Here is a 22,699-nt window from a genome sequence, read left to right as displayed (position 1 = left end):
TCCCCCTCTAATTATTCCCACCCCCCCAAGGCTCTTCAGTGTCATCCTGGAGCAGGCATCCCATAAGCCCGGGGAAGCTCATCACATGAGTGGGAAACCAGGGGGCTTCGACGTCAAAGCTCTCCGGGCCTTCCGCGTCCTCCGGCCCCTCCGCCTCGTCTCCGGTGTCCCCAGTGAGATCAATATTGGGGGGGTAGGATGGGATTTGGGGGTGCTCCCCCTCCAATATCTCCTGCCAACCCCCCCCCCCCACCTTTTCCTCCCCATAGGCCTCCACATCGTGCTCAACTCCATCATGAAGGCCATGGTGCCGCTGCTGCACATCGCGCTCCTCGTCCTCTTCGTCATCATCATCTACGCCATCATCGGCCTCGAGCTCTTCATCGGCCGCATGCACAAGACCTGCTTCTTCATTGGGTCTGGTAAGGGGGTGGGGGCACCCCCACCAGTGACTGGGATCACCCCACCCCCCCCATAAAAAAGGGGTCTGGGTCCCCCAGTGAGGGCAATTGGGGCACCCTCCAAATCCTAAGGCTCTAAGATCCCCTCTCAGCACCCCAGAGAGGGCACTTAGGCCCCCCAAAACCTTCAGACACCCCCCCAGCAACCCTAAACCACCCCCAGTGAGGCCCTGCAACACGCTGAGACCCCCCCCCCAAAGCCCCTGAGTGCACCCAACACCAGGACCCCACAGCGACACCCCACTAAGGGCACTCGGGTTCCCCAACACCCTGAGCCCCCCCAACACCCAGGACCCCCAGTAACTAAGGGCACTTGGTTCCCCCAACACCTTGAGCTCCCCCAAGCCCCCTGGAACCCCCAATACCTTGAGCCCTCCCAAGCCCCCTGGGACCCCCTAACACTTGAGACCCCCCAGTAATACCCCCAATAAGGGCACTTGATCCCCCCAACACCCTCAGCCCCACAACACCCTTAAAGACCCCCCAGGCCCCCCTCATGACTCTAAGCCCCCCTCACGACCCCAAGCACCCTCACTCTCTATGAACCCCTTTATCTCCTCCAGCCCCACCATGTGGGGGCCTCCAGTCCCTCAATCCCCCCCCATAACACCCCAAGGACCCCCCCTAAACCCCATTTTTGGGGTGCTGCTCCCCCCTCCATTACCAGACTTGGAATCAGAGGACGACCCCTCCCCATGTGCATTCTCGGGGCATGGCCGGGCCTGCCTGCAGAACAACACCGAGTGCCGGGGGCGCTGGGAGGGCCCCAATGGTGGCATCACCAACTTCGACAACTTCTTCTTTGCCATGCTCACCGTGTTCCAGTGCATCACCATGGAGGGCTGGACCGATGTCCTCTACTGGGTGAGACCCCCCCGGGTACCATGGGTTGGGTTGGAAGGAGCTGAGCATGGGCTCAGCCATGGGCACCTTGCTCCAACCTGGCTTGGGTGGAGTATCCCAAACCTTCTCCATCCAACCCATCCCAGTGTCTTCATAGAGTCATGGAATGGGTTGGGTTGGAAGGATCTCAACATCATCCAAGTCCAGCCATGGGCACCTTGCTCCAACCTGGCCGGGATGGAGTATCCCAAACCTTCTCCATCCAATCCATCCCAGTGTCCTCATAGAGTCATGGAATGGGTTGGGTTGGAAGGACCTCAACATCATCCAGGTCCCACCATGGGTACCTTGGACCTTCTCCTTCCAACTCATCCCAGTGTTCTCATAGAGTCATGGAATGGGTTGGATTGGAAAGGACCTTAAGATGATCCAGGTCCAACCTTGGACCCTCCATCACCCCAAATCCCCCCCCCCCCCAGATGCAGGATGCGATGGGCCACGAGCTGCCCTGGATTTACTTCGTCAGCCTCGTCATCTTCGGCTCCTTCTTTGTCCTCAACTTGGTGCTGGGGGTGCTGAGCGGGTGAGGGCAGCGTTAGCGTGTCCTTAGCGTGTTGTTAGCATGTTGGGGGGGGTGTTCACATGTATGACCACCCCCCCCTTAAAGGGAGTTCTCCAAGGAACGTGAGAAGGCCAAAGCCCGTGGGGACTTCCAGAAGCTGCGGGAGAAGCAGCAGTTGGAAGAGGACCTCCGAGGCTACATGGAATGGATCACCCAGGCCGAGGACCTGGAAGGGGATGAGGATGAGCACGAGAAGCACCGTAAAGTCGGGGTTTGGGGGGGGGGGGGGTAACACAGGGGGAGCCCCTTATAAAGTCCTCAGCACCCCAACCCTGCAGGCCTGACCGCTGAGGACCTGATGGGCAAGAGGAAGCCGCGCTTGAAGTGGCTGCGTCACACCAGTCACTCCACTGACACCCATGGTAATGGCCCCATTGGGGTCCACAGTGTTTTAGGGTGCCCCCCCCCCCCCCCCCCAGATACAGGGTGCTGAGCTTTGTGACACCCCCCTGCCCCCCCAGCCAGTCTTCCTGGTAGTGAGACCACGTCAGTGAACACTGAGACAGTGGGTGAGGAGGAGGCACAACCAACGGCCTGTGACCGCTGCTTGTGAGCATGAGACCCCCCCCCCCGGCCCCCCCCATAGCCCTTGCGACCCCCCCATAACCCCCAGGACTCTCTCATTCCACCCATGGCCTCCCCAATACCCCATAATAGCCTCCAGGACCACCCCCCCATAACCTGCCATGACCCCTTTGTCTCATCCATGCCCCCCTCCCATATTTCCCATAGACTCTGGGACTCCCCCATTGCCTCTGGGACCCGCCCCCCAGTGCCCCTGGGACCCCCCATAGTCCCCCTATCCTGACCCATCTGCCCAATACCACCCAGGACCCTCCCCATAACCCTCCTGCCCAACCATAGCCCCCAATACCCCACCTGGGACACCAAATCCACCCCCCCTATTGTCACCCCCGTGAGACTCCCCCCCAAATTTTGGGGGTAACTTTGTGCTTTTCCCTCCCCAGGGGCAAAATAACAAAGACTAAATTCTGGTGAGTTGAGGGGGAGGAGAAAATAAAAGGGGGGGGGAAACACAGTGGGGTCCCCACATATTCCCTCCCCAACACCTCCCATGGAATGGGACATCTCTGTAACCCCTCAAACACCCCCATGTCTGCCTGTCCCCTCCATCCCCCTGTCCCCTCCACACTGCCTATACCCCCATATCCCCCCCTTTCCCCCCCCATTGCCCCCCCAAGGCGCCGCCTGCGCCGCCTGAACCGCCTGTGGCGCCGGCGCTGCCGCGGCGCCGTCAAATCCGTCTCCTTCTACTGGACCGTGCTGCTCCTGGTGTTCCTCAACACCCTCACCATCGCCTCCGAGCACCACGGGCAGCCCCCGTGGCTCACCCAGACGCAAGGTACAACCCCACCGCCTGTCTTGAAGCGCGGGGGGGTCCTTAACCCCCACACTCAACCGCTTGTTCCCCCCAACAACTGAAGCTTACGCCAACAAGGCGCTGCTGTCGCTCTTCGCCGCCGAGATGGTGTTGAAGCTCTACGCCCTGGGCCCCGCCTGTTACTTCAGCAGCTTCTTCAACCGCTTCGACTGCTTCGTGGTGTGCGGAGGGGTGTTGGAGACGGCGCTGGTGGAGCGAGGAGCCATGGAGCCCTTGGGCATCTCCGTCCTGCGCTGCGTCCGCCTCCTGCGCGTCTTCAAAGTGACGCGGTGAGGGGACAGGCGGCCGTTGTCACCCCTCCGGTACCCACCGACCACCACCACCAACAGCCACCCCGCTGTCACCCGTCAGGCACTGGGCGTCGCTGAGCAACCTGGTGGGCTCCTTGTTGAACTCCATGAAGTCCATCGCCTCCCTCCTGCTCCTGCTCTTCCTCTTCATCATCATCTTCGCCCTCCTGGGGATGCAGCTCTTCGGGGGCCGCTTCAGCTTCGACGAGACCCAGACCAAGCGCAGCACTTTCGACACCTTCCCCCAGGCTCTGCTCACTGTCTTCCAGGTACACCCCCCCCCCCCATGGTACCCCAATAACACCCAGGACCCCCCCCCTCCATATCCTCCAGGATCCTGCTGTCCATAGCACCCCAATAGCACCCAGGACATCAAACACACCCCACCCAGCACCTCGAGACCGTGAGGGACCTCAGTATCTGGAGGGGAACCTGAAAGTCCACACGGGGACCATGAAACATGGGGGGGACCCCAAACTGATGGGGCCAGAACCCAGAACCCATAGGGGACCCCAAAGCCCATGAGCCCCCATTGTCCCTGCAGGGTGATGCTGATGGAGGGAGATGGGAGGAGGCGGTGTACTGGGAGCACTTGGGGGGGGTGGGCAGGCTGAGGTTTTGGGGTCCCCTTTCCCTGCAGATCCTGACGGGAGAGGACTGGAACGCGGTGATGTATGATGGGATCATGGCCTATGGAGGCCCTGTCTTCCCCGGGATGCTGGTGTGCGTCTACTTCGTCATCCTCTTCATCTGCGGGAACTGTGCGTGCACTGGGGGGGACTGGGAATGGGGCATGAAGTAACTGGGAGGCACTGGGAATGAGAATGGGGTGACTGGGAATGAGAACAGGGTAACTGGGAGGCACTGGGAATGGGGCAGGGGGTAAATGGGAGAGTGGGAATGGAACACAGGGTAAATGGGAACGACTGGGAAGGGGGCAGGGGATCACTGGGAGGGACTGGGAGCAGAGTATGGAGTAACTGGGAGGGAGTGGGAATGGAGCAGGAGGTAACTGGGAGAGACTGGGAATGAGAATGGGGTCACTGGAGGGAGCACTGGGGTGCACTGGGAACACTGGGTGCACTGGGATGCACTGGGAACACTGGGATGCACTGGGAGCACTGGAATGCACTGGGAGCACTGGTTAACCTCCCCTCCCATAGACATCCTCCTCAACGTCTTCTTGGCCATCGCTGTGGACAACTTGGCCGATGGTGACAACATCAACTCGGGGGGGGACAAAAAGTGGGTCCCTTGTGTGTATGTGTGGGACACCCCCACATCCGGGTCCCTTTTCTGGGGGGGCGTCACCCCAAAACCTGTCTCCTGGGGCTAACCCCCCCCTTATCTGTAGGGAAAAGGCCGGAGAGGTGGAAGCCGCCACAGGGAGCCAGGATGTGAGTGTGAAGGTGAGTGTGAACAGGGGGTCCCCCCAAATAAGTGTGCACCCTCCCACATTTACACCTTTTCCAACCCCCTTTTCCCCCCCAACTCCTATTTTGCCCCCCCCCCCCAGGTTGAAGGGGAGCCCCCAGAGGAGGAAGAGGAGGACGAGGAGGGGGGGGGCAGTGAGGAAGGTCAGTGGCCCCTCTCCCCCTCAAGGGGTCCTTGTGGGGTCCCTATGGGGTGCCAGAGCGCAACACTGGGTTCCTGCAGGGGACGAGGCCAGGGGGGACCGGGACAGTCTGGGGGGGTCCCGAGCGGAGCCCCCTGAGGACCCCCCCCCCAAGGCCAAAGTGGCGCCGATCCCTGAAGGCAGCGCCTTCTTCCTCCTCAGCAGCACCAACCCGTGAGCAATGGGGGGCAATGGGGGCACTGGGAAGCACTGGGAGCACTGGGATTGGAGGGATGGGGATGGGGACACTGGGAGCAATGGGATTGGAGCAGTGGGATTGGAGGGCTGGGGATGGAGACACTGGGAGCAATGGGATTGGAGCAGTGGGATTGGAGGGCTGGGGATGGAGACACTGGGAGCAATAGGATTGGAGGGATGGGGACACCAGGAGCACTGGGAGGCACTGAGAGCAATGGGTTTGGAGGCATGGGGATGGGGACACTGGGAGCAATGGGATTGAAGCACTGGGAGCAATAGGATTGGAGGGATGGGGGCACTGGGAGCAATGGGATTGGAGCACTGGGGGCAATGGGATTGGAGCACTGGGAGCAATAGTATTGGAGGACTGGGGATGGGGATACTGGGGGCAATGGGAGCACTGGCCGGACTGGGACTGGGGGCACTAAGAATACTGGAGGCTGGAACTGGGGCACCGGGGACATGGGGAGGGGACAAACTGGGAGCTCTGGGGGGGCACTGTGTGATGGGATGGGAGCTGGTGTCCCCTTAAGGGCAACTGGGGCTGGGCTGGGGAACCTATAAGCACTGGGGAAGGGAGGTATGGACACAGTGGAGCAACTGGGAGTGACTGGGAGCACTGGTTGCAGGCTGCGGGTGCGCTGTCATGCCCTCATCCACCACCACATCTTCACCAACCTCATCCTGGTCTTCATCATCCTCAGCAGCGTCTCCCTGGCAGCCGAGGACCCCGTCCGTGCCCACTCCCCCCGCAACCACGTGCGATGCTGGGCATGCTGGGATGAACTGGGATGAACTGGGATGGGGGGGGATCACTCACCGCTAAACCCACTGGGGACCCCATTGGGATGGGGTGCAGGGGGTGCTTAGAGCAGTTTGGGGGGGGCTGAGGGGTTTGAGGGAGGCATGGGGAGATGGGGGGGTGTTGGGGTCACCCCATTTCCCCCCCCCCTCAGATCTTGGGCTACTTCGACTACGCCTTCACCTCCATCTTCACTGTGGAGATCCTGCTCAAGGTGCGCTGAGGGGGGGATTTGGGGGTCCCCCCTCCTGTTTTGGGGGTGGGGGGGGTCTCAGGAAGGGGGGAACCGCCCCTTGATGTTGGGGTTCGGGGCCTCCCCCAGATGACAGCGTTTGGTGCCTTCCTGCACAAAGGCTCCTTCTGCCGCAACTGGTTCAACCTCCTGGACCTGCTGGTGGTCAGCGTCTCCCTCATCTCCTTCGGCATCCAGTGAGCTGGGAGGGGGGGGGCACTGGGAGGCACTGGGAGCGGTACTGGGAGCGCTGGGAGCACCAATGGGGGCACTGGGAGCAGCGCTGGGGATGCTGGGATCACCAATGAGGGCACTGGGAGCAGCGCTGGGAACGCTGGGATCACCAATGGGGACAGTGGGAGCATTGCTGAGGCAACGGGAGCATCACTGGGGTCACTGGGAGGCACTGAGAATGTTACTGGGAGGCACTGGTGTCCCCCCACAGCTCCAGCGCCATCTCCGTGGTGAAGATCCTGCGGGTGCTGCGCGTCCTCCGGCCTCTTCGAGCCATCAACCGTGCCAAAGGCCTCAAGGTGCTGCACTGGGAGCACTGGGAGGGGCACTGGGAGCACTGGGTGGGGGGAATCCTGATGGCCTCATCCTGCCCCCAGCACGTGGTGCAATGCGTCTTCGTGGCCATCCGCACCATCGGGAACATCATGATCGTCACCACGCTGCTACAGTTCATGTTCGCCTGTATCGGGGTACAGCTCTTCAAGGTAGGGGGTACCCCTCCTAAACCCCCATTAAGGGGTCCCCAACACCCCCACCCTGAGGGGTTGGGGGTCCCCAACCCCCCCCCCACCCTTGACCCCCCCAAAACCTCCGCAGGGCAAGTTCTACAGCTGCACCGATGAGGCCAAGCACACCCCCGGGGAGTGCAAGTACGTCCCATCCCTGTGGTGTCCTCATCCCTGTGGTGTCCCCATCCCTGTGGTGTCCCCATCCCTTTGGTGTCCTCATCCTTTTGGTGTCCCCATCCCTGTGGTGTCCCCATCCCTGTGGTGTCCCCATCCCTTTGGTGTCCTCATCCTTTTGGTGTCCCCATCCCTGTGGTGTCCCCATCCCTGTGGTGTCCCCATCCCTGTGGTGTCCTCATCCCTTTGGTGTCCCCATCCCTGTGGTGTCCCCATCCCTTTGGTGTCCCCATCCCTTTGATGTCCCCATCCCTTTGGTGTCCCCATCCCTTTGGTGTCCCCATCCCTTTGATGTCCCCATCCCTTTGGTGTCCCCATCCCTGTGGTGTCCCTATCCCAGGGGCACATTCCTGGTGTACAAGGACGGGGACGTGTCCCACCCGTCGGTGCGGGAGCGCCTGTGGCACAACAGCGACTTCAACTTCGACAACGTGCTGGCGGGGATGATGGCTCTCTTCACCGTGTCCACCTTCGAGGGGTGGCCTGCGTGAGTGTGTCCCCCCCCAGCACCCTCACCCCCAACTTGAGGGGTCCAGCACCCCCCTCCATGCCCCCATCCCTTTGGTGCCCCCATCCCTTTGGTGCCCCCATCCCTTTGATGTCCTCATCCTTTTGGTGCCGCCATCCTTTTGGCATCCCCATCCCTTTGGTCTCCCCGTCCCTTTGGTGTCCTCATCCCTTTGGTCTCCCCGTCCCTTTGGTGTCCTCATCCCTTTGGCGTCCCCATCCCTTTGGCGTCCCCGTCCCTTTGGTGTCCCCATCCCTTTGGTGCCCCCATCCCTTTGGTGCCCCCATCCCTTTGGTATCCCCATCCCTTTGGTATCTTCGTCCCTTTGGTGCCCCCATCCCTTTGGTGCCCCCATCCCTTTGGTATCCCCATCCCAACCACCCCCTCAGGCTGCTGTACAAAGCCATCGACGCCAACGCCGAGGACCAAGGCCCCATCTACAACTACCGGGTGGAGATCTCCATCTTCTTCATCGTCTACATCATCGTCATCGCCTTCTTCATGATGAACATCTTTGTGGGCTTCGTCATCATCACCTTCCGGGCACAGGGCGAGAGCGAGTACCGCAACTGCGAGCTGGACAAGAACCAGGTACCACCATCATCACCACCATCACCACCACCATCACCACGTCCCTTTGTCACCCGCTGGTGGTGGCCCTTGGGGACGGTGTCCTGGTGACAGAGGCAGTGCGTGGAGTACGCTCTGAAGGCACAACCGCTGCGGCGCTACATCCCCAAGAACCGGAGCCAGTACCGGGTGTGGGCCATGGTCAACTCCACCGCCTTCGAGTACATCATGTTCGTCCTCATCCTCCTCAACACCATCGCGTTGGCTGTGCAGGTTTGGAAGGGGGACACACACCCCCCAAAAGGGGGGTGTTGGGGACATTAAAGGGGGGGGTTAAGGACCTGTTTTTACCCCCCCCCCCCCTTTCCAAAGCACTATGAGCAGTCAAAGCCCTTCAACTACGTGATGGATCTGCTGAACATGGTGTTCACGGGGCTCTTCACCGTGGAGATGGTGCTCAAGATCATCGCCTTCAAACCACGGGTAAGGGGGTGATGAGGAAGGGGGCGGGGCACACATGGGTGCCACACATGGGGGGTGTCACACCAGGGTGTGTCCCCCCCCTTCCCAGCACTACTTCTGTGACGCCTGGAACACCTTCGATGCCCTCATCGTGGTGGGCAGCGTCGTGGACATCGCGGTCACTGAGGTCAACGTGAGTCACCCTGTGCCATGGGGGGGGCCTGGACGTTGTGTTGGGTCCATGGTGGTCCCCGTCCCCCCCCCCACCATGTCCATGTCCCCCCCCATCTCCATTCTCCTCACTCACATCTCTCTATCTCCATCCATCGCCACCATCACTCCTGTGCACACCAGAACGGGGGGCACGTCGGTGAGGTACGGGGGGTGTGGGGTGTGTGTGTCTTTATGGGGGGGGATGTCCATGATTTTGGGGTCCCCCTGACCCCCCCCCCCCACCGTGCCCTCCCCATTGCAGAGCTCTGAGGACAGCTCCCGTATCTCCATCACCTTCTTCCGCCTCTTCCGGGTGATGCGCTTGGTGAAGCTGCTCTCCAAGGGTGAGGGCATCCGCACCCTGCTCTGGACCTTTGTCAAGTCCTTCCAGGTGACACCTATGGGGGACACACACACACACATGGGGACACCCCCCCCCGGGTCCATTTACACCCATTTAACCCCCCTTTTTGCCCCCCCCCAGGCCCTGCCCTATGTCGCCCTCCTCATCGCCATGATCTTCTTCATCTACGCCGTCATTGGCATGCAGGTAAGACCCCCACCCCCTTTTATGCTATTATCCCCCCCATTTATCCTGTTGTGTCCCCCCCTTATCCTGTTGTACCCCCCCTTATCCCATTGTGTCCCCCCTGCCCCCCCCAAGACCTTCGGGAAGGTGGCGCTGCAGGATGGGACCCAGATCAACCGCAACAACAACTTCCAGACCTTCCCCCAGGCCGTGCTGCTGCTCTTCAGGTGGGAATGGGGGGGTCCTATGGGATCCAGGGGGGGGCCCTATGGGAGATGGGGGGGAGGTCTCTGGGGGAAGCTCAATGGGATCCAGGGGGGTTTCTGGGGGGCTCTATGGGAGATGGGGGGAGGTTCTGGGTCCTCCTATGAGATCCAGGGGGGGAGATGGGGGGAGGTTCTGGGTCCTCCTATGAGATCCAGGGGGGAGCACCATGGGATCCCCATGGGCTCTCTATGGGGTTTGGGTCCTCCCCATGCCTCCCCCATGGCTCCTATAGAGCCGCCATGGGACCCCAGGGGCCCTATAGGGATCCTTGCCCCGTGTCAGGTCCAGGAGGCATCACCCTGAGGTCCTTATGGGTCAGCCTATGGGGCTCCCTCGGCCCCACTCCCTGTGTGTATGGGGTGCCTATGGGGCAGCGTGGATGTGTGGGGCCGCAGGTGCGCCACGGGGGAGGCCTGGCAGGAGATCATGCTGGCCAGCCTGCCCGGCAAGCGCTGCGACCCGGAGTCGGACGCAGGCCCCGGCGAGGAGTTCACCTGCGGCAGCAACTTCGCCATCGCCTATTTCATCAGCTTCTTCATGCTCTGCGCCTTCCTGGTGAGCCCCAGAGCTCTGCCCCACAGCCCTGCCCCACATCAAAGCCCCCCCCAACATCCCAGTGCTGTGTCCCTGTCCCCCACACCTCAGATCATCAACCTCTTCGTGGCCGTCATCATGGACAACTTTGATTACCTGACCCGCGACTGGTCCATCCTGGGCCCCCATCACCTCGATGAGTTCAAACGCGTCTGGTCTGAGTACGACCCCGCAGCCAGGTCTGGCAATGGGACCCCCTGATGGGGGGGGGGGAACACCTCCATCCAGTCGGAACCCCCCCCCCCCCAACTCTGTGACCCCCATCCCTGCCCCATAGAGGCCGCATCAAGCATCTGGACGTGGTGACACTGCTGCGCCGCATCCAGCCCCCACTGGGCTTTGGGAAGCTCTGCCCGCACCGCGTCGCCTGTAAGGTCAGTGTGTGGGGCTCACCCCACATCGGCTTGGGGGGGGGGTTCAGTGGGTGCTCAGCCACCCCATAACCCCCCCCCACAGCGCTTGGTGGCCATGAACATGCCCCTGAACTCGGACGGCACCGTGACCTTCAACGCCACCCTCTTCGCCCTGGTCCGCACTTCCCTCAAGATCAAGACAGAAGGTTGGGGGGCGGGGGGGGTGCCATGTGGGGCAGTGGGATGTGATATGGGGCAGCCCCATATTCCATGCTCCTCCTCCCATTCCCAAAGGGAACCTAGATGTGGCCAACAAGGAGCTGCGCGCCGTGGTCAAGAAGATCTGGAAGAGGACAAAACCCAAGTTACTGGATGAGGTTATCCCCCCACCAGAGGGTGAGCGTTGATGTGGGTCCCCTCCCCATGGCTGCCCCCCAAGTGCTGCTGACCATGTGCCCCCCACCCCAGAGGAGGAGGTCACCGTGGGCAAGTTCTACGCCACCTTCCTGATCCAGGATTACTTCCGCAAGTTCCGGAGGCGGAAGGAAAGGGGGATGCTGGGTCCCAACGCTGGGCCCAGCAATGAGTGTGCGCTGCAGGTGGGTGCCCCTGGGGGTCGGGTCCCTGGGGGGGTGGGTGTGTGACACCCCCAGTTCCTCCCCATTACACCCTGGTTTCCCCCTAGTCCCCCTTTTCCCCCATATTCTCCCCATTTCCCCCATTCCCCTCTTTTTCCCATATTGCCCCATTTCCCCCATATTCTCCCCATGTCCGCACTATTCCCCCCATTTACCCCTCATCCCCCTCTATTTTCCCCCCATTCCCCTCTATTTCCCCATTTCCCCCATATTCTCCCCATTTCCCACCTTTTTGCCCCCATTCCTCCCTATTCTCCTCTGTTTCCCCTATTGCCCCATTTCCCCCATATTCTCCCCATTTCCCCCCATTCCTTTTCCCATTTCTCCGCTTATTCCCCCGTTTTGCCTTATTCTCCCTCTATTGCCCCATTTTCCCCATATTCTCCCAATTTCCCCCTATTCCCCCTTTTTAACCCCCATTCCTCTCTAGTCCCCCTATTGCCCCATTACCCCCCTATTGCCCCATATTCTCCCAATTTCCCCTTATTCTCCCCTTTTTAACCACCATTTTCCCCCCATTCCCCTCTTTTTAACCCCTATTTCCCCCTATTCTCCTCTCTTCCCCCTATTGCCCCATTACCCCCTATTGCCCCATTTCCCCCATATTCTCCCAATTTCCCCCATTCCCCCCTTTTTAACCCCCATTTTCCCCCATTCCCCCCTTTTTAACCCCCATTTCCCCCCATTCCCCTCTTTTTAACCCCTATTTGCCCCTATTCTCCTCTCTTCCCCCTATTGCGCCATTTCCCCCATATTCTCCCAATTTCCCCCATTCCCCCCTTTTTAACCCCCATTTTCCCCTATTCCCCCCTTTTTAACCCCCATTTCCCCCCATTCCCCTCTTTTTAACCCCTATTTGCCCCTATTCTCCTCTCTTCCCCCTATTGCGCCATTTCCCCCATATTCTCCCAATTTCCCCCATTCCCCCCTTTTTAACCCCCATTTCCCCCCATTCCCCTCTTTTTAACCCCTATTTCCCCCTATTCTCCTCTCTTCCCCCTATTGCGCCATTTCCCCCATATTCTCCCAATTTCCCCCATTCCCCCCTTTTTAACCCCCATTTCCCCCCCTATTTGCCCCTTTTTAACCCCCCTTCTCCTCTATTACCCCTATTGCCCCATTTTCCCCCCTGTTCTCCCCATTTCCCCCCCCAGGCCGGGCTGCAGACCCTGCAGGCGCTGGGCCCCGAGATGCGGCGGGCGCTGAGCTGTGACCTGGAGGGGGAGGACGCTCAGAACGGCCCTGTCGAGGAGGAAACGCAGACCTACGCCGTAAGCCCCGCCCCTCCCACAGGCCACGCCCCCATCTAACCACGCCCTTTCCCCTATTGGTCACCCCCGTTGGCTCAGGCCCCGCCCACGAGCCCCGCCCGTTTCCCCGCAGGCTCCTGAGGCGCTCTATGGCTCCGTCCCCAGCCCCCCCACTCCGCCCCCCCCCGGGATGGGCTGCGACCCCCCCGATGGGGAGGACCCTGCCCCCCTCCTCAGCAGGTACCGGTGGGGGGGGGAGGGAGATACCCCAATGTTGGGGTCCCCCCCACTGTGGGGGTCCCCAATGGGGGGTCCCAACGGCCTCTGTGCAGGCGGCGCTCGGATGGGGGGGTCCAGGAGGAGCCGCCCCCCCCTGCAGAGGACGCAGAGGAGCCGCGGGGGGACCCTGGGGCCAGCAGCCATGAGGAGGACTTGGAGGGCTCAGCCCCACGCCGCAGGACCAGGGACAGGTACCGGGACCCCCACCTCCCATCGCTGCAGTGGGGGGGGGGTCCCAGGACCGGCCCCTGATGCTCTGTCCCACCCCCAGGTTATGGGGGCCCGCAGAGGGGCCGCGGGGGGGGTCGCTGCCATTGCCCCCCCGGCACTTCGCCCTCCACAGCGAAGGGCAGCAGCTCAAGAGGCGCCGGCTCCTGCCACCCACCCCTGCAGGTAGAGAGGGGGGGGACACAGTGGGGTAAAAGGGGGGGGCCCCATAGGGGCAAGTGCCTGACCCACTGCACCCCACAGGGAGGAAGCCGTCCTTCACCATCCAGTGCCTGCGGCGCCAGGGGAGCTGCGAGGATGAACCCATCCCGGGCACCTACAACCCTGCCCGGCCCCAGGTACGGCAGGATCCCAACCATGGCTCCCTTGGGATTGGGTCTCCCATGGGGTGGGAATGACCTGAGCATCATCCAGGTCCAACCCTTGGATTGGGTCTCCTATGGGGTGGGAATGACCCAAGGATCATCGAGGTGCAACCCTTGGATTGGGTCTCCCATGGGGTGGGAATGACCCAAGGATCATCGAGGTCCAACCCTTGGACTGGTTCTCCTATGGGGTGGGAATGACCCAAGGATCATCCCGGTCCAACCCTTGGATTGGTTCTCCTATGGGGTGGAATGACCCAAGGATCATCGAGGTGCAACCCATGGATTGGGTCTCCTATGGGGTGGGAATGACCCAAGGATCATCGAGGTGCAACCCTTGGATTGGGTCTCCTATGGGGTGGAATGACCCAAGGATCATCGAGGTGCAACCCTTGGATTGGTTCTCCTATGGGGTGGGAATGACCCACAGATCACCCAGGTCCAACCCTTGGATTGGGTCTCCTATGTGGTGGGAATGACCCAAGGATCATCGAGGTGCAACCCTTGGATTGGTTCTCCTATGGGGTGGGAATGACCCAAGGATCATCGAGGTGCAACCCTTGGATTGGGTCTCCTATGCGGTGGGAATGACCCAAGGATCCTCCAGGTCCAACCCTTGGATTGGGTCTCCTATGGGGTGGGAATGACCCAAGGATCATCGAGGTGCAACCCTTGGATTGGTTCTCCTATGTGGTGGGAATGACCCAAGGATCATCGAGGTGCAACCCTTGGATTGGGTCTCCTATGGGGTGGGAATGACCCAAGGATCATCGAGGTGCAACCCTTGGATTGGTTCTCCTATGTGGTGGGAATGACCCAAGGATCATCCAGGTCCAACCCTTGGATTGGTTCTCCTATGGGGTGGAATGACCCAAGGATCATCGAGGTGAAACCCTTGGATTGGTTCTCCTATGGGGTGGGAATGACCCAAGGATCATCGAGGTGCAACCCTTGGATTGGGTCTCCCATGGGGTGGGAATGACCCAAGGATCATCCAGGTGCAACCATGGGCACCTTGCTCCAACCTGGCCGGGATGGAGCATCCCAAACCTTCTCCATCCAACCCATCCCAGTGTCCTCATAGAGTCATGGAATGGGTTGGGTTGGAAGGACCTCAACATCACCCAGATCCCACCATGGGTACCTTGGACCTTCTCCTTTCAACTCATCCCAGTGTCCTCATGGGGCAGAACCCCCTTAGATCCAAGCTAAACGTTCCCTGTTCCCATCACCCCCAATCCCTGATGGAGGCACCCCTCCAGCATCCCCCTTCCCACCCTGGAAGCTGCTGTGCTCCATACGGGACCTTCAGGATCAGCCTCCTCCGCGTCCTGCTTCCATCGGGAACACCAGCCCCAGTTTGGGGGTTCCCCCCATTAACACCCCACTCCTCTCCCCATAGGGCTCCGGTAGCTCCGAGACGTGGCGCCGCGGCTCCTCCTCGCAGGCCTGGGGCGCTGCGCCCCCCCGTGGCCACGTCCTGTACGCGCCGCTGCTCCTGGTGGAGGAGCCGGGGCCCGGCGGGCGCCTGCCGCCGTTATCCCGATGGATCCGAGGCGATCCCGATCCCGGAGCGCTCCGCTTGCGGCCCCGCGGCTCTGCCGACAGCCTGGTGGAGGCGGTGAGGGCAAAGGGGGGGCTCAGCACCATCCTTCCTTGGGTCCCTTTGGGGCGCTCAGCACCATCCTTCCTTGGGTCACTTTGGGGCGCTCAGCACCATCCGTCCTTGGGTACCATTGGGGCGCTCAGCACCATCCTTCCTAAGTCCCTTTGGGGCGCTCAGCACCATCCTTCCTTGGGTCCCATTGGGGCGCTCAGCACCATCCTTCCTTGGGTCCCATTGGGGCGCTCAGCACCATCCTTCCTTGGGTCCCATTGGGGCGCTCAGCACCATCCTTCCTTGGGTCCCATTGGGGCGCTCAGCACCATCCTTCCTTGGGTCCCATGGGGTCGCTCAGCACCATCCTTCCCTAGGTCCCATTGGGTCGCTCAGCACCATCCTTCCCTATGTCCCATTGGGTCGCTCAGCACCATCCTTCCCTCAGCACCAATTGGGTTGCTCAGCACCATCCTTCCCTCAGCACCAATTGGGTTGCTCAGCACCATCCTTCCCTCAGCTCCCATTGGGTCGCTCAGCACCATCCTTCCTTGGGTACCATTGGGGCGCTCAGCACCATCCTTCCTTGGGTCCCAATGGGTCGCTCAGCACCATCCTTCCCACAGCACCAATTGGGTCGCTCAGCACCATCCTTCCTTGGGTCCCTTTGGGGCGCTCAGCACCATCCGTACCTCAGCTCCCATTGGGTCACTCAGCACCATCCTTCCCTAGGTCCCATTAGGTCGCTCAGCACCATCCTTCCTCGGGTCACATTGGGGCGCTCAGCACCATCCTTCCCTATGTCCCATTGGGGCGCTCAGCACCATCCTTCCTCGGGTCACATTGGGGCGCTCAGCACCATCCTTCCCTATGTCCCATTGGGTCGCTCAGCACCATCCTTCCTTGGGTCACATTGGGGCGCTCAGCACCATCCTTCCCTATGTCCCATTGGGTCGCTCAGCACCATCCTTCCCTAGGTCCCATTAGGTCGCTCAGCACCATCCTTCCTCGGGTCCCTTTGAGGCGCTCAGCACCATCCGTAACCTCAGCTCCCATTGGGTCACTCAGCACCATCCTTCCCTAGGTCCCATTAGGTCGCTCAGCACCATCCTTCCTCGGGTCACATTGGGGCGCTCAGCACCATCCTTCCCTATGTCCCATTGGGTCGCTCAGCACCATCCTTCCTCGGGTCACATTGGGTCGCTCAGCACCATCCTTCCTTGGGTCCCTTTGGTGCGCTCAGCACCATCCTTCCTTGGGTCACGTTGGGGCGCTCAGCACCATCCTTCCCTATGTCCCATTGGGGCGCTCAGCACCATCCTTCCTTGGGTCCTGTTGGGGCACTCAGCACCATCCTTCCTTGGGTCCCATTGGGTCGCTCAGCACCATCCTTCCCTCAGCACCAATTGGGTAGCTCAGCACCATCCTTCCCTCAGCACCAATTGGGTCGCTCAGCACCATCCTTCCCTCAGCACCAATAGGGTCGCTCAGCACCATTCATTCCCTCAGCACCAATTGGGTCGCTCAGCACCATCCTTCCCTCAGCACCAGTTGGGTCGCTCAGCGCCATCCTTCCCTATGTCCCATTGGGTCGCTCAGCACCATCTTTCCTTGGGTCCCATTGTGTCGCTCAGCACCATCCTTCCCTATGTCCCATTGGGTCGCTCAGCACCATCTTTCCCTAGGTCCCATTGGGTCGCTCAGCACCATCCTTCCCTCAGCACCAATTGGGTCGCTCAGCACCATCCTTCCCTCAGCACCACTCATTCCCTAAGCACCAATTGGGTCGCTCAGCACCATCCTTCCCTAAGCACCAATTGGGTCGCTCAGCACCATCCTTCCCTCAGCACCAATTGGGTCGCTCAGCACCATCCTTCCCTCAGCACCAGTTGGGTCGCTCAGCACCATCCTTCCCTCAGCACCAATTGGGTAGCTCAGCACCATCCTTCCCTCAGCACCAATTGGGTCGCTCAGCACCATCCTTCCCTCAGCACCAATAGGGTCGCTCAGCACCATTCATTCCCTCAGCACCAATTGGGTCGCTCAGCACCATCCTTCCCTCAGCACCAATTGGGTCGCTCAGCACCATTCATTCCCTCAGCACCAATTGGGTAGCTCAGCACCATCCTTCCCTCAGCACCAATTGGGTCGCTTAGCACCATCCTTCCCTCAGCACCAATTGGGTCGCTCAGCACCATCCTTCCCTCAGCACCAATAGGGTCGCTCAGCACCATTCATTCCCTCAGCACCAATTGGGTCGCTCAGCACCATCCTTCCCTCAGCACCAATAGGGTCACTCAGCACCATCCTTCCCTAGGTCCCATTAGGTCGCTCAGCACCATCCTTCCTCGGGTCACATTGGGGCGCTCAGCACCATCCTTCCCTATGTCCCATTGGGTCGCTCAGCACCATCCTTCCTCGGGTCACATTGGGTCGCTCAGCACCATCCTTCCTTGGGTCCCTTTGGGGCGCTCAGCACCATCCTTCCTTGGGTCACGTTGGGGCGCTCAGCACCATCCTTCCCTATGTCCCATTGGGGCGCTCAGCACCATCCTTCCTTGGGTCCTGTTGGGGCACTCAGCACCATCCTTCCTTGGGTCCCATTGGGTCGCTCAGCACCATCCTTCCCTCAGCACCAATTGGGTAGCTCAGCACCATCCTTCCCTCAGCACCAATTGGGTCGCTCAGCACCATCCTTCCCTCAGCACCAATAGGGTCGCTCAGCACCATCCTTCCCTCAGCACCAATAGGGTCGCTCAGCACCATTCATTCCCTCAGCACCAATTGGGTCGCTCAGCACCATCCTTCCTAGGTCCCATCGGGGCACTCAGCACCATCCTTCCCTCAGCACCAATTGGGTCGCTCAGCACCATTCATTCCCTCAGCACCAATTGGGTCGCTCAGCACCATTCATTCCCTCAGCACCAATTGGGTAGCTCAGCACCATCCTTCCCTCAGCACCAATTGGGTAGCTCAGCACCATCCTTCCCTCAGCACCAATTGGGTCGCTCAGCACCATCCTTCCCTCAGCACCAATAGGGTCGCTCAGCACCATTCATTCCCTCAGCACCAATTGGGTCGCTCAGCACCATCCTTCCTAGGTCCCATTGGGGCACTCAGCACCATCCTTCCCTCAGCACCAATTGGGTAGCTCAGCACCATCCTTCCCTCAGCACCAATTGGGTCGCTCAGCACCATCCTTCCCTCAGCACCAATAGGGTCGCTCAGCACCATTCATTCCCTCAGCACCAATTGGGTCGCTCAGCACCATCCTTCCCTCAGCACCAATTGGGTCGCTCAGCACCATTCATTCCCTCAGCACCAATTGGGTAGCTCAGCACCATCCTTCCCTCAGCACCAATTGGGTAGCTCAGCACCATCCTTCCCTCAGCACCAATTGGGTAGCTCAGCACCATCCTTCCCTCAGCACCAATAGGGTCGCTCAGCACCATTCATTCCCTCAGCACCAATTGGGTCGCTCAGCACCATCCTTCCTAGGTCCCATCGGGGCACTCAGCACCATCCTTCCCTCAGCACCAATTGGGTCGCTCAGCACCATTCATTCCCTCAGCACCAATTGGGTCGCTCAGCACCATCCTTCCCTCAGCACCAATTGGGTCGCTCAGCAGCATCCTTCCCTCAGCACCAATTGGGTCGCTCAGCACCATCCTTCCCTCAGCACCAATAGGGTCGCTCAGCACCATTCATTCCCTCAGCACCAATTGGGTCGCTCAGCACCATCCTTCCTAGGTCCCATTGGGGCACTCAGCACCATCCTTCCCTCAGCACCAATAGGGTCACTCAGCACCATCCTTCCCTAGGTCCCATTAGGTCGCTCAGCACCATCCTTCCTCGGGTCACATTGGGGCGCTCAGCACCATCCTTCCCTATGTCCCATTGGGTCGCTCAGCACCATCCTTCCTCGGGTCACATTGGGTCGCTCAGCACCATCCTTCCTTGGGTCCCTTTGGGGCGCTCAGCACCATCCTTCCTTGGGTCACGTTGGGGCGCTCAGCACCATCCTTCCCTATGTCCCATTGGGGCGCTCAGCACCATCCTTCCTTGGGTCCTGTTGGGGCACTCAGCACCATCCTTCCTTGGGTCCCATTGGGTCGCTCAGCACCATCCTTCCCTCAGCACCAATTGGGTAGCTCAGCACCATCCTTCCCTCAGCACCAATTGGGTCGCTCAGCACCATCCTTCCCTCAGCACCAATAGGGTCGCTCAGCACCATCCTTCCCTCAGCACCAATAGGGTCGCTCAGCACCATCCTTCCCTCAGCACCAATTGGGTAGCTCAGCACCATCCTTCCCTCAGCACCAATAGGGTCGCTCAGCACCATTCATTCCCTCAGCACCAATTGGGTCGCTCAGCACCATCCTTCCTAGGTCCCATCGGGGCACTCAGCACCATCCTTCCCTCAGCACCAATTGGGTCGCTCAGCACCATTCATTCCCTCAGCACCAATTGGGTCGCTCAGCACCATCCTTCCCTCAGCACCAATTGGGTCGCTCAGCAGCATCCTTCCCTCAGCACCAATTGGGTCGCTCAGCACCATCCTTCCCTCAGCACCAATAGGGTCGCTCAGCACCATTCATTCCCTCAGCACCAATTGGGTCGCTCAGCACCATCCTTCCTAGGTCCCATTGGGGCACTCAGCACAATCCTTCCCTCAGCACCAATTGGGTCGCTCAGCACCATCCTTCCCTCAGCACCAATTGGGTAGCTCAGCACCATCCTTCCCTCAGCACCAATTGGGTTGCTCAGCACCATCCTTCCCTCAGCACCACTCATTCCCTCAGCACCAATTGGGTCGCTCAGCACCATCCTTCCTAGGTCCCATTGGGGCACTCAGCACCATCCTTCCCTCAGCACCAATTGGGTCGCTCAGCACCATTCATATCCTCAGCACCAATTGGGTTGCTCAGCACCATCCTTCCCTCAGCACCAATTGGGTCGCTCAGCACCATCCTTCGCTCAGCACCATCCTTCCCTCAGCACCAATTGGGTCGCTCAGCACCATCCTTCCCTCAGCACAAAATGGGGCGCTCAGCACCACTCATTCCCTCAGCACCAATTGGGTCGCTCAGCACCATCCTTCCCTCAGCACCAATTGGGTCGCTCAGCACCATCCTTCCCTCAGCACCAATTGGGTAGCTCAGCACCATCCTTCCCTCAGCACCAGTTGGGTCGCTCAGCACCATCCTTCCCTCAGCACCAATTGGGTAGCTCAGCACCATCCTTCCCTCAGCACCAATTGGGTTGCTCAGCACCATCCTTCCCTCAGCACCAGTTGGGTCGCTCAGCACCATCCTTCCCTCAGCACCAATAGGGTCGCTCAGCACCATCCTTCCCTCAGCACCAATTGGGTCGCTCAGCACCACTCATTTCCTCAGCACCAATTGGGTCGCTCAGCACCATCCTTCCTAGGTCCCATTGGGGCACTCAGCACCATCCTTCCCTCAGCACCAATTGGGTCGCTCAGCACCATCCTTCCCTCAGCACCAGTTGGGTCGCTCAGCACCATCCTTCCCTCAGCACCACTCATTCCTTCAGCACCAATTGGGTCGCTCAGCACCATCCTTCCCTCAGCACCAGTTGGGTCGCTCAGCACCATCCTTCCCTCACCACTCATTCCCTCAGCACCAATTGGGTCGCTCAGCACCATCCTTCCCTCAGCACCAATAGGGTCGCTCAGCACCATTCATTCCCTCAGCACCAATTGGGTAGCTCAGCACCATCCTTCCCTCAGCACCAATAGGGTCGCTCAGCACCATCCTTCCCTCAGCACCACTCATTCCCTCAGCACCAATTGGGTCGCTCAGCACCATCCTTCCCTCAGCACCAATAGGGTCGCTCAGCACCATTCATTCCCTCAGCACCAATTGGGTAGCTCAGCACCATCCTTCCCTCAGCACCAATTGGGTCGCTCAGCACCATCCTTCCCTCAGCACCAGTTGGGTCGCTCAGCACCATCCTTCCCTCAGCACCAATTGGGTAGCTCAGCACCATCCTTCCCTCAGCACCAATTGGGTTGCTCAGCACCATCCTTCCCTCAGCACCAATAGGGTCGCTCAGCACCATTCATTCCCTCAGCACCAATTGGGTAGCTCAGCACCATCCTTCCCTCAGCACCAATAGGGTCGCTCAGCACCATCCTTCCCTCAGCACCAATTGGGTTGCTCAGCACCATCCTTCCCTCAGCACCAGTTGGGTCGCTCAGCACCATCCTTCCCTCAGCACCAATAGGGTCGCTCAGCACCATCCTTCCCTCAGCACCACTCATTTCCTCAGCACCAATTGGGTCGCTCAGCACCATCCTTCCTAGGTCCCATTGGGGCACTCAGCACCATCCTTCCCTCAGCACCAATTGGGTCGCTCAGCACCATCCTTCCCTCGGCACCAATAGGGTCGCTCAGCACCATCCTTCCCTCAGCACCACTCATTTCCTCAGCACCAATTGGGTCGTTCAGCACCATCCTTCCTAGGTCCCATTGGGTCGCTCAGCACCATCCTTCCCTCAGCACCAATAGGGTCGCTCAGCACCATCCTTCCCTCAGCACCACTCATTTCCTCAGCACCAATTGGGTCGCTCAGCACCATCCTTCCTAGGTCCCATTGGGTCGCTCAGCACCATCCTTCCCTCAGCACCAATAGGGTCGCTCAGCACCATCCTTCCCTCAGCACCACTCATTTCCTCAGCACCAATTGGGTCGCTCAGCACCATCCTTGCCTCAGCACCACACATTCCCTCAGCACCAATTGGGTCGCTCAGCACCATCCTTCCCTCAGCACCAATTGGGTCGCTCAGCACCATCCTTCCCTCGGCACCAATAGGGTCGCTCAGCACCCTCCTCCCCCAGGTCCTCATCTCGGAGGGTTTGGGGCTCTTCGCCCGGGACCCCAAGTTCGTGGCCGTGGCCAAGCGGGAGCTCGCCGACGCATGCGCGATGACGCTGGACGAGCTGGAGAGCGCAGCCGCAGATCTGCTCACGCGGCGCCGCCCCGCCCCCCCCCCGCTCTACAGCGACGAGGAGGCCCCGCGGGGGGGAGGGGCGGCCGAGGAGGAGCTCGGGGACGAGATGGTTTGTGCGGGGGCGGGGTGAGCCCGGGGGGGGTTTAACCCAAAAACGGGGGTTGAGAGAGGGGAATGGGCCGGAAAAGGGGGGTTTTCATCAAAAAAGTGGGGTTTCGTGTCAAAAATAGACAAAAAACTGGTTTCTAATCAAAATAAACGGTTCGGGGTGGGAAATGGACTGAAAAGGGGCTTTTTTCATCAAAAAAAAAGGGGGGTTCTTGTCAAAAACAGACAAAAAAAAAAGGGTTTTAATCAAAGTAAATGGTTCGGGGTGGGAAATGGACTGAAAAAGGGCTTTTTTCATCAAAAAAAAGGGGGTTTCGTGTCAAAAATAGACAAAAAACTGGTTTTTAATCAAAATAAACGGTTTGGGGTGGGAAATGGAC

The 22,699-nt window shown here is 60.0% G+C and overlaps 1 protein-coding gene across 1 annotated transcript; it reads left to right on the top strand.

Moving 5' to 3' along the window:
- Window positions 1-35: 35 nt before the first annotated feature.
- CACNA1F (calcium voltage-gated channel subunit alpha1 F) lies at window positions 36-22,337 on the top strand (the record flags this gene model as incomplete). Its single annotated transcript, XM_062604344.1, has 44 exons — window positions 36-173; window positions 270-422; window positions 1,129-1,325; window positions 1,784-1,887; window positions 1,972-2,126; window positions 2,205-2,288; window positions 2,388-2,475; window positions 2,895-2,921; window positions 3,129-3,289; window positions 3,372-3,597; window positions 3,680-3,887; window positions 4,259-4,379; window positions 4,782-4,863; window positions 4,973-5,027; window positions 5,135-5,195; window positions 5,275-5,407; window positions 6,061-6,190; window positions 6,388-6,447; window positions 6,556-6,662; window positions 6,911-6,998; window positions 7,077-7,184; window positions 7,297-7,349; window positions 7,723-7,869; window positions 8,280-8,481; window positions 8,575-8,733; window positions 8,833-8,943; window positions 9,032-9,115; window positions 9,277-9,297; window positions 9,398-9,526; window positions 9,620-9,685; window positions 9,800-9,891; window positions 10,327-10,486; window positions 10,577-10,704; window positions 10,803-10,899; window positions 10,982-11,084; window positions 11,173-11,274; window positions 11,347-11,477; window positions 12,671-12,787; window positions 12,900-13,006; window positions 13,099-13,236; window positions 13,317-13,438; window positions 13,517-13,611; window positions 15,041-15,259; window positions 22,099-22,337. Coding segments are annotated over exons 1-44 (5,258 nt in total), but the record flags the coding sequence as incomplete, so codon positions are not given.
- Window positions 22,338-22,699: the final 362 nt, after the last annotated feature.

The sequence above is a fragment of the Pezoporus occidentalis genome, unplaced genomic scaffold, assembly GCF_034315485.1.
Source record: "Pezoporus occidentalis ecotype Australia unplaced genomic scaffold, CSIRO_AGI_Poc_V1 ctg858, whole genome shotgun sequence".
Taxonomy (NCBI): Eukaryota; Metazoa; Chordata; class Aves; order Psittaciformes; family Psittacidae; genus Pezoporus; species Pezoporus occidentalis.
The sequence above is the reverse complement of the archived record's forward strand: the minus strand, read 5'-3'. Positions and strand labels throughout refer to the sequence as shown.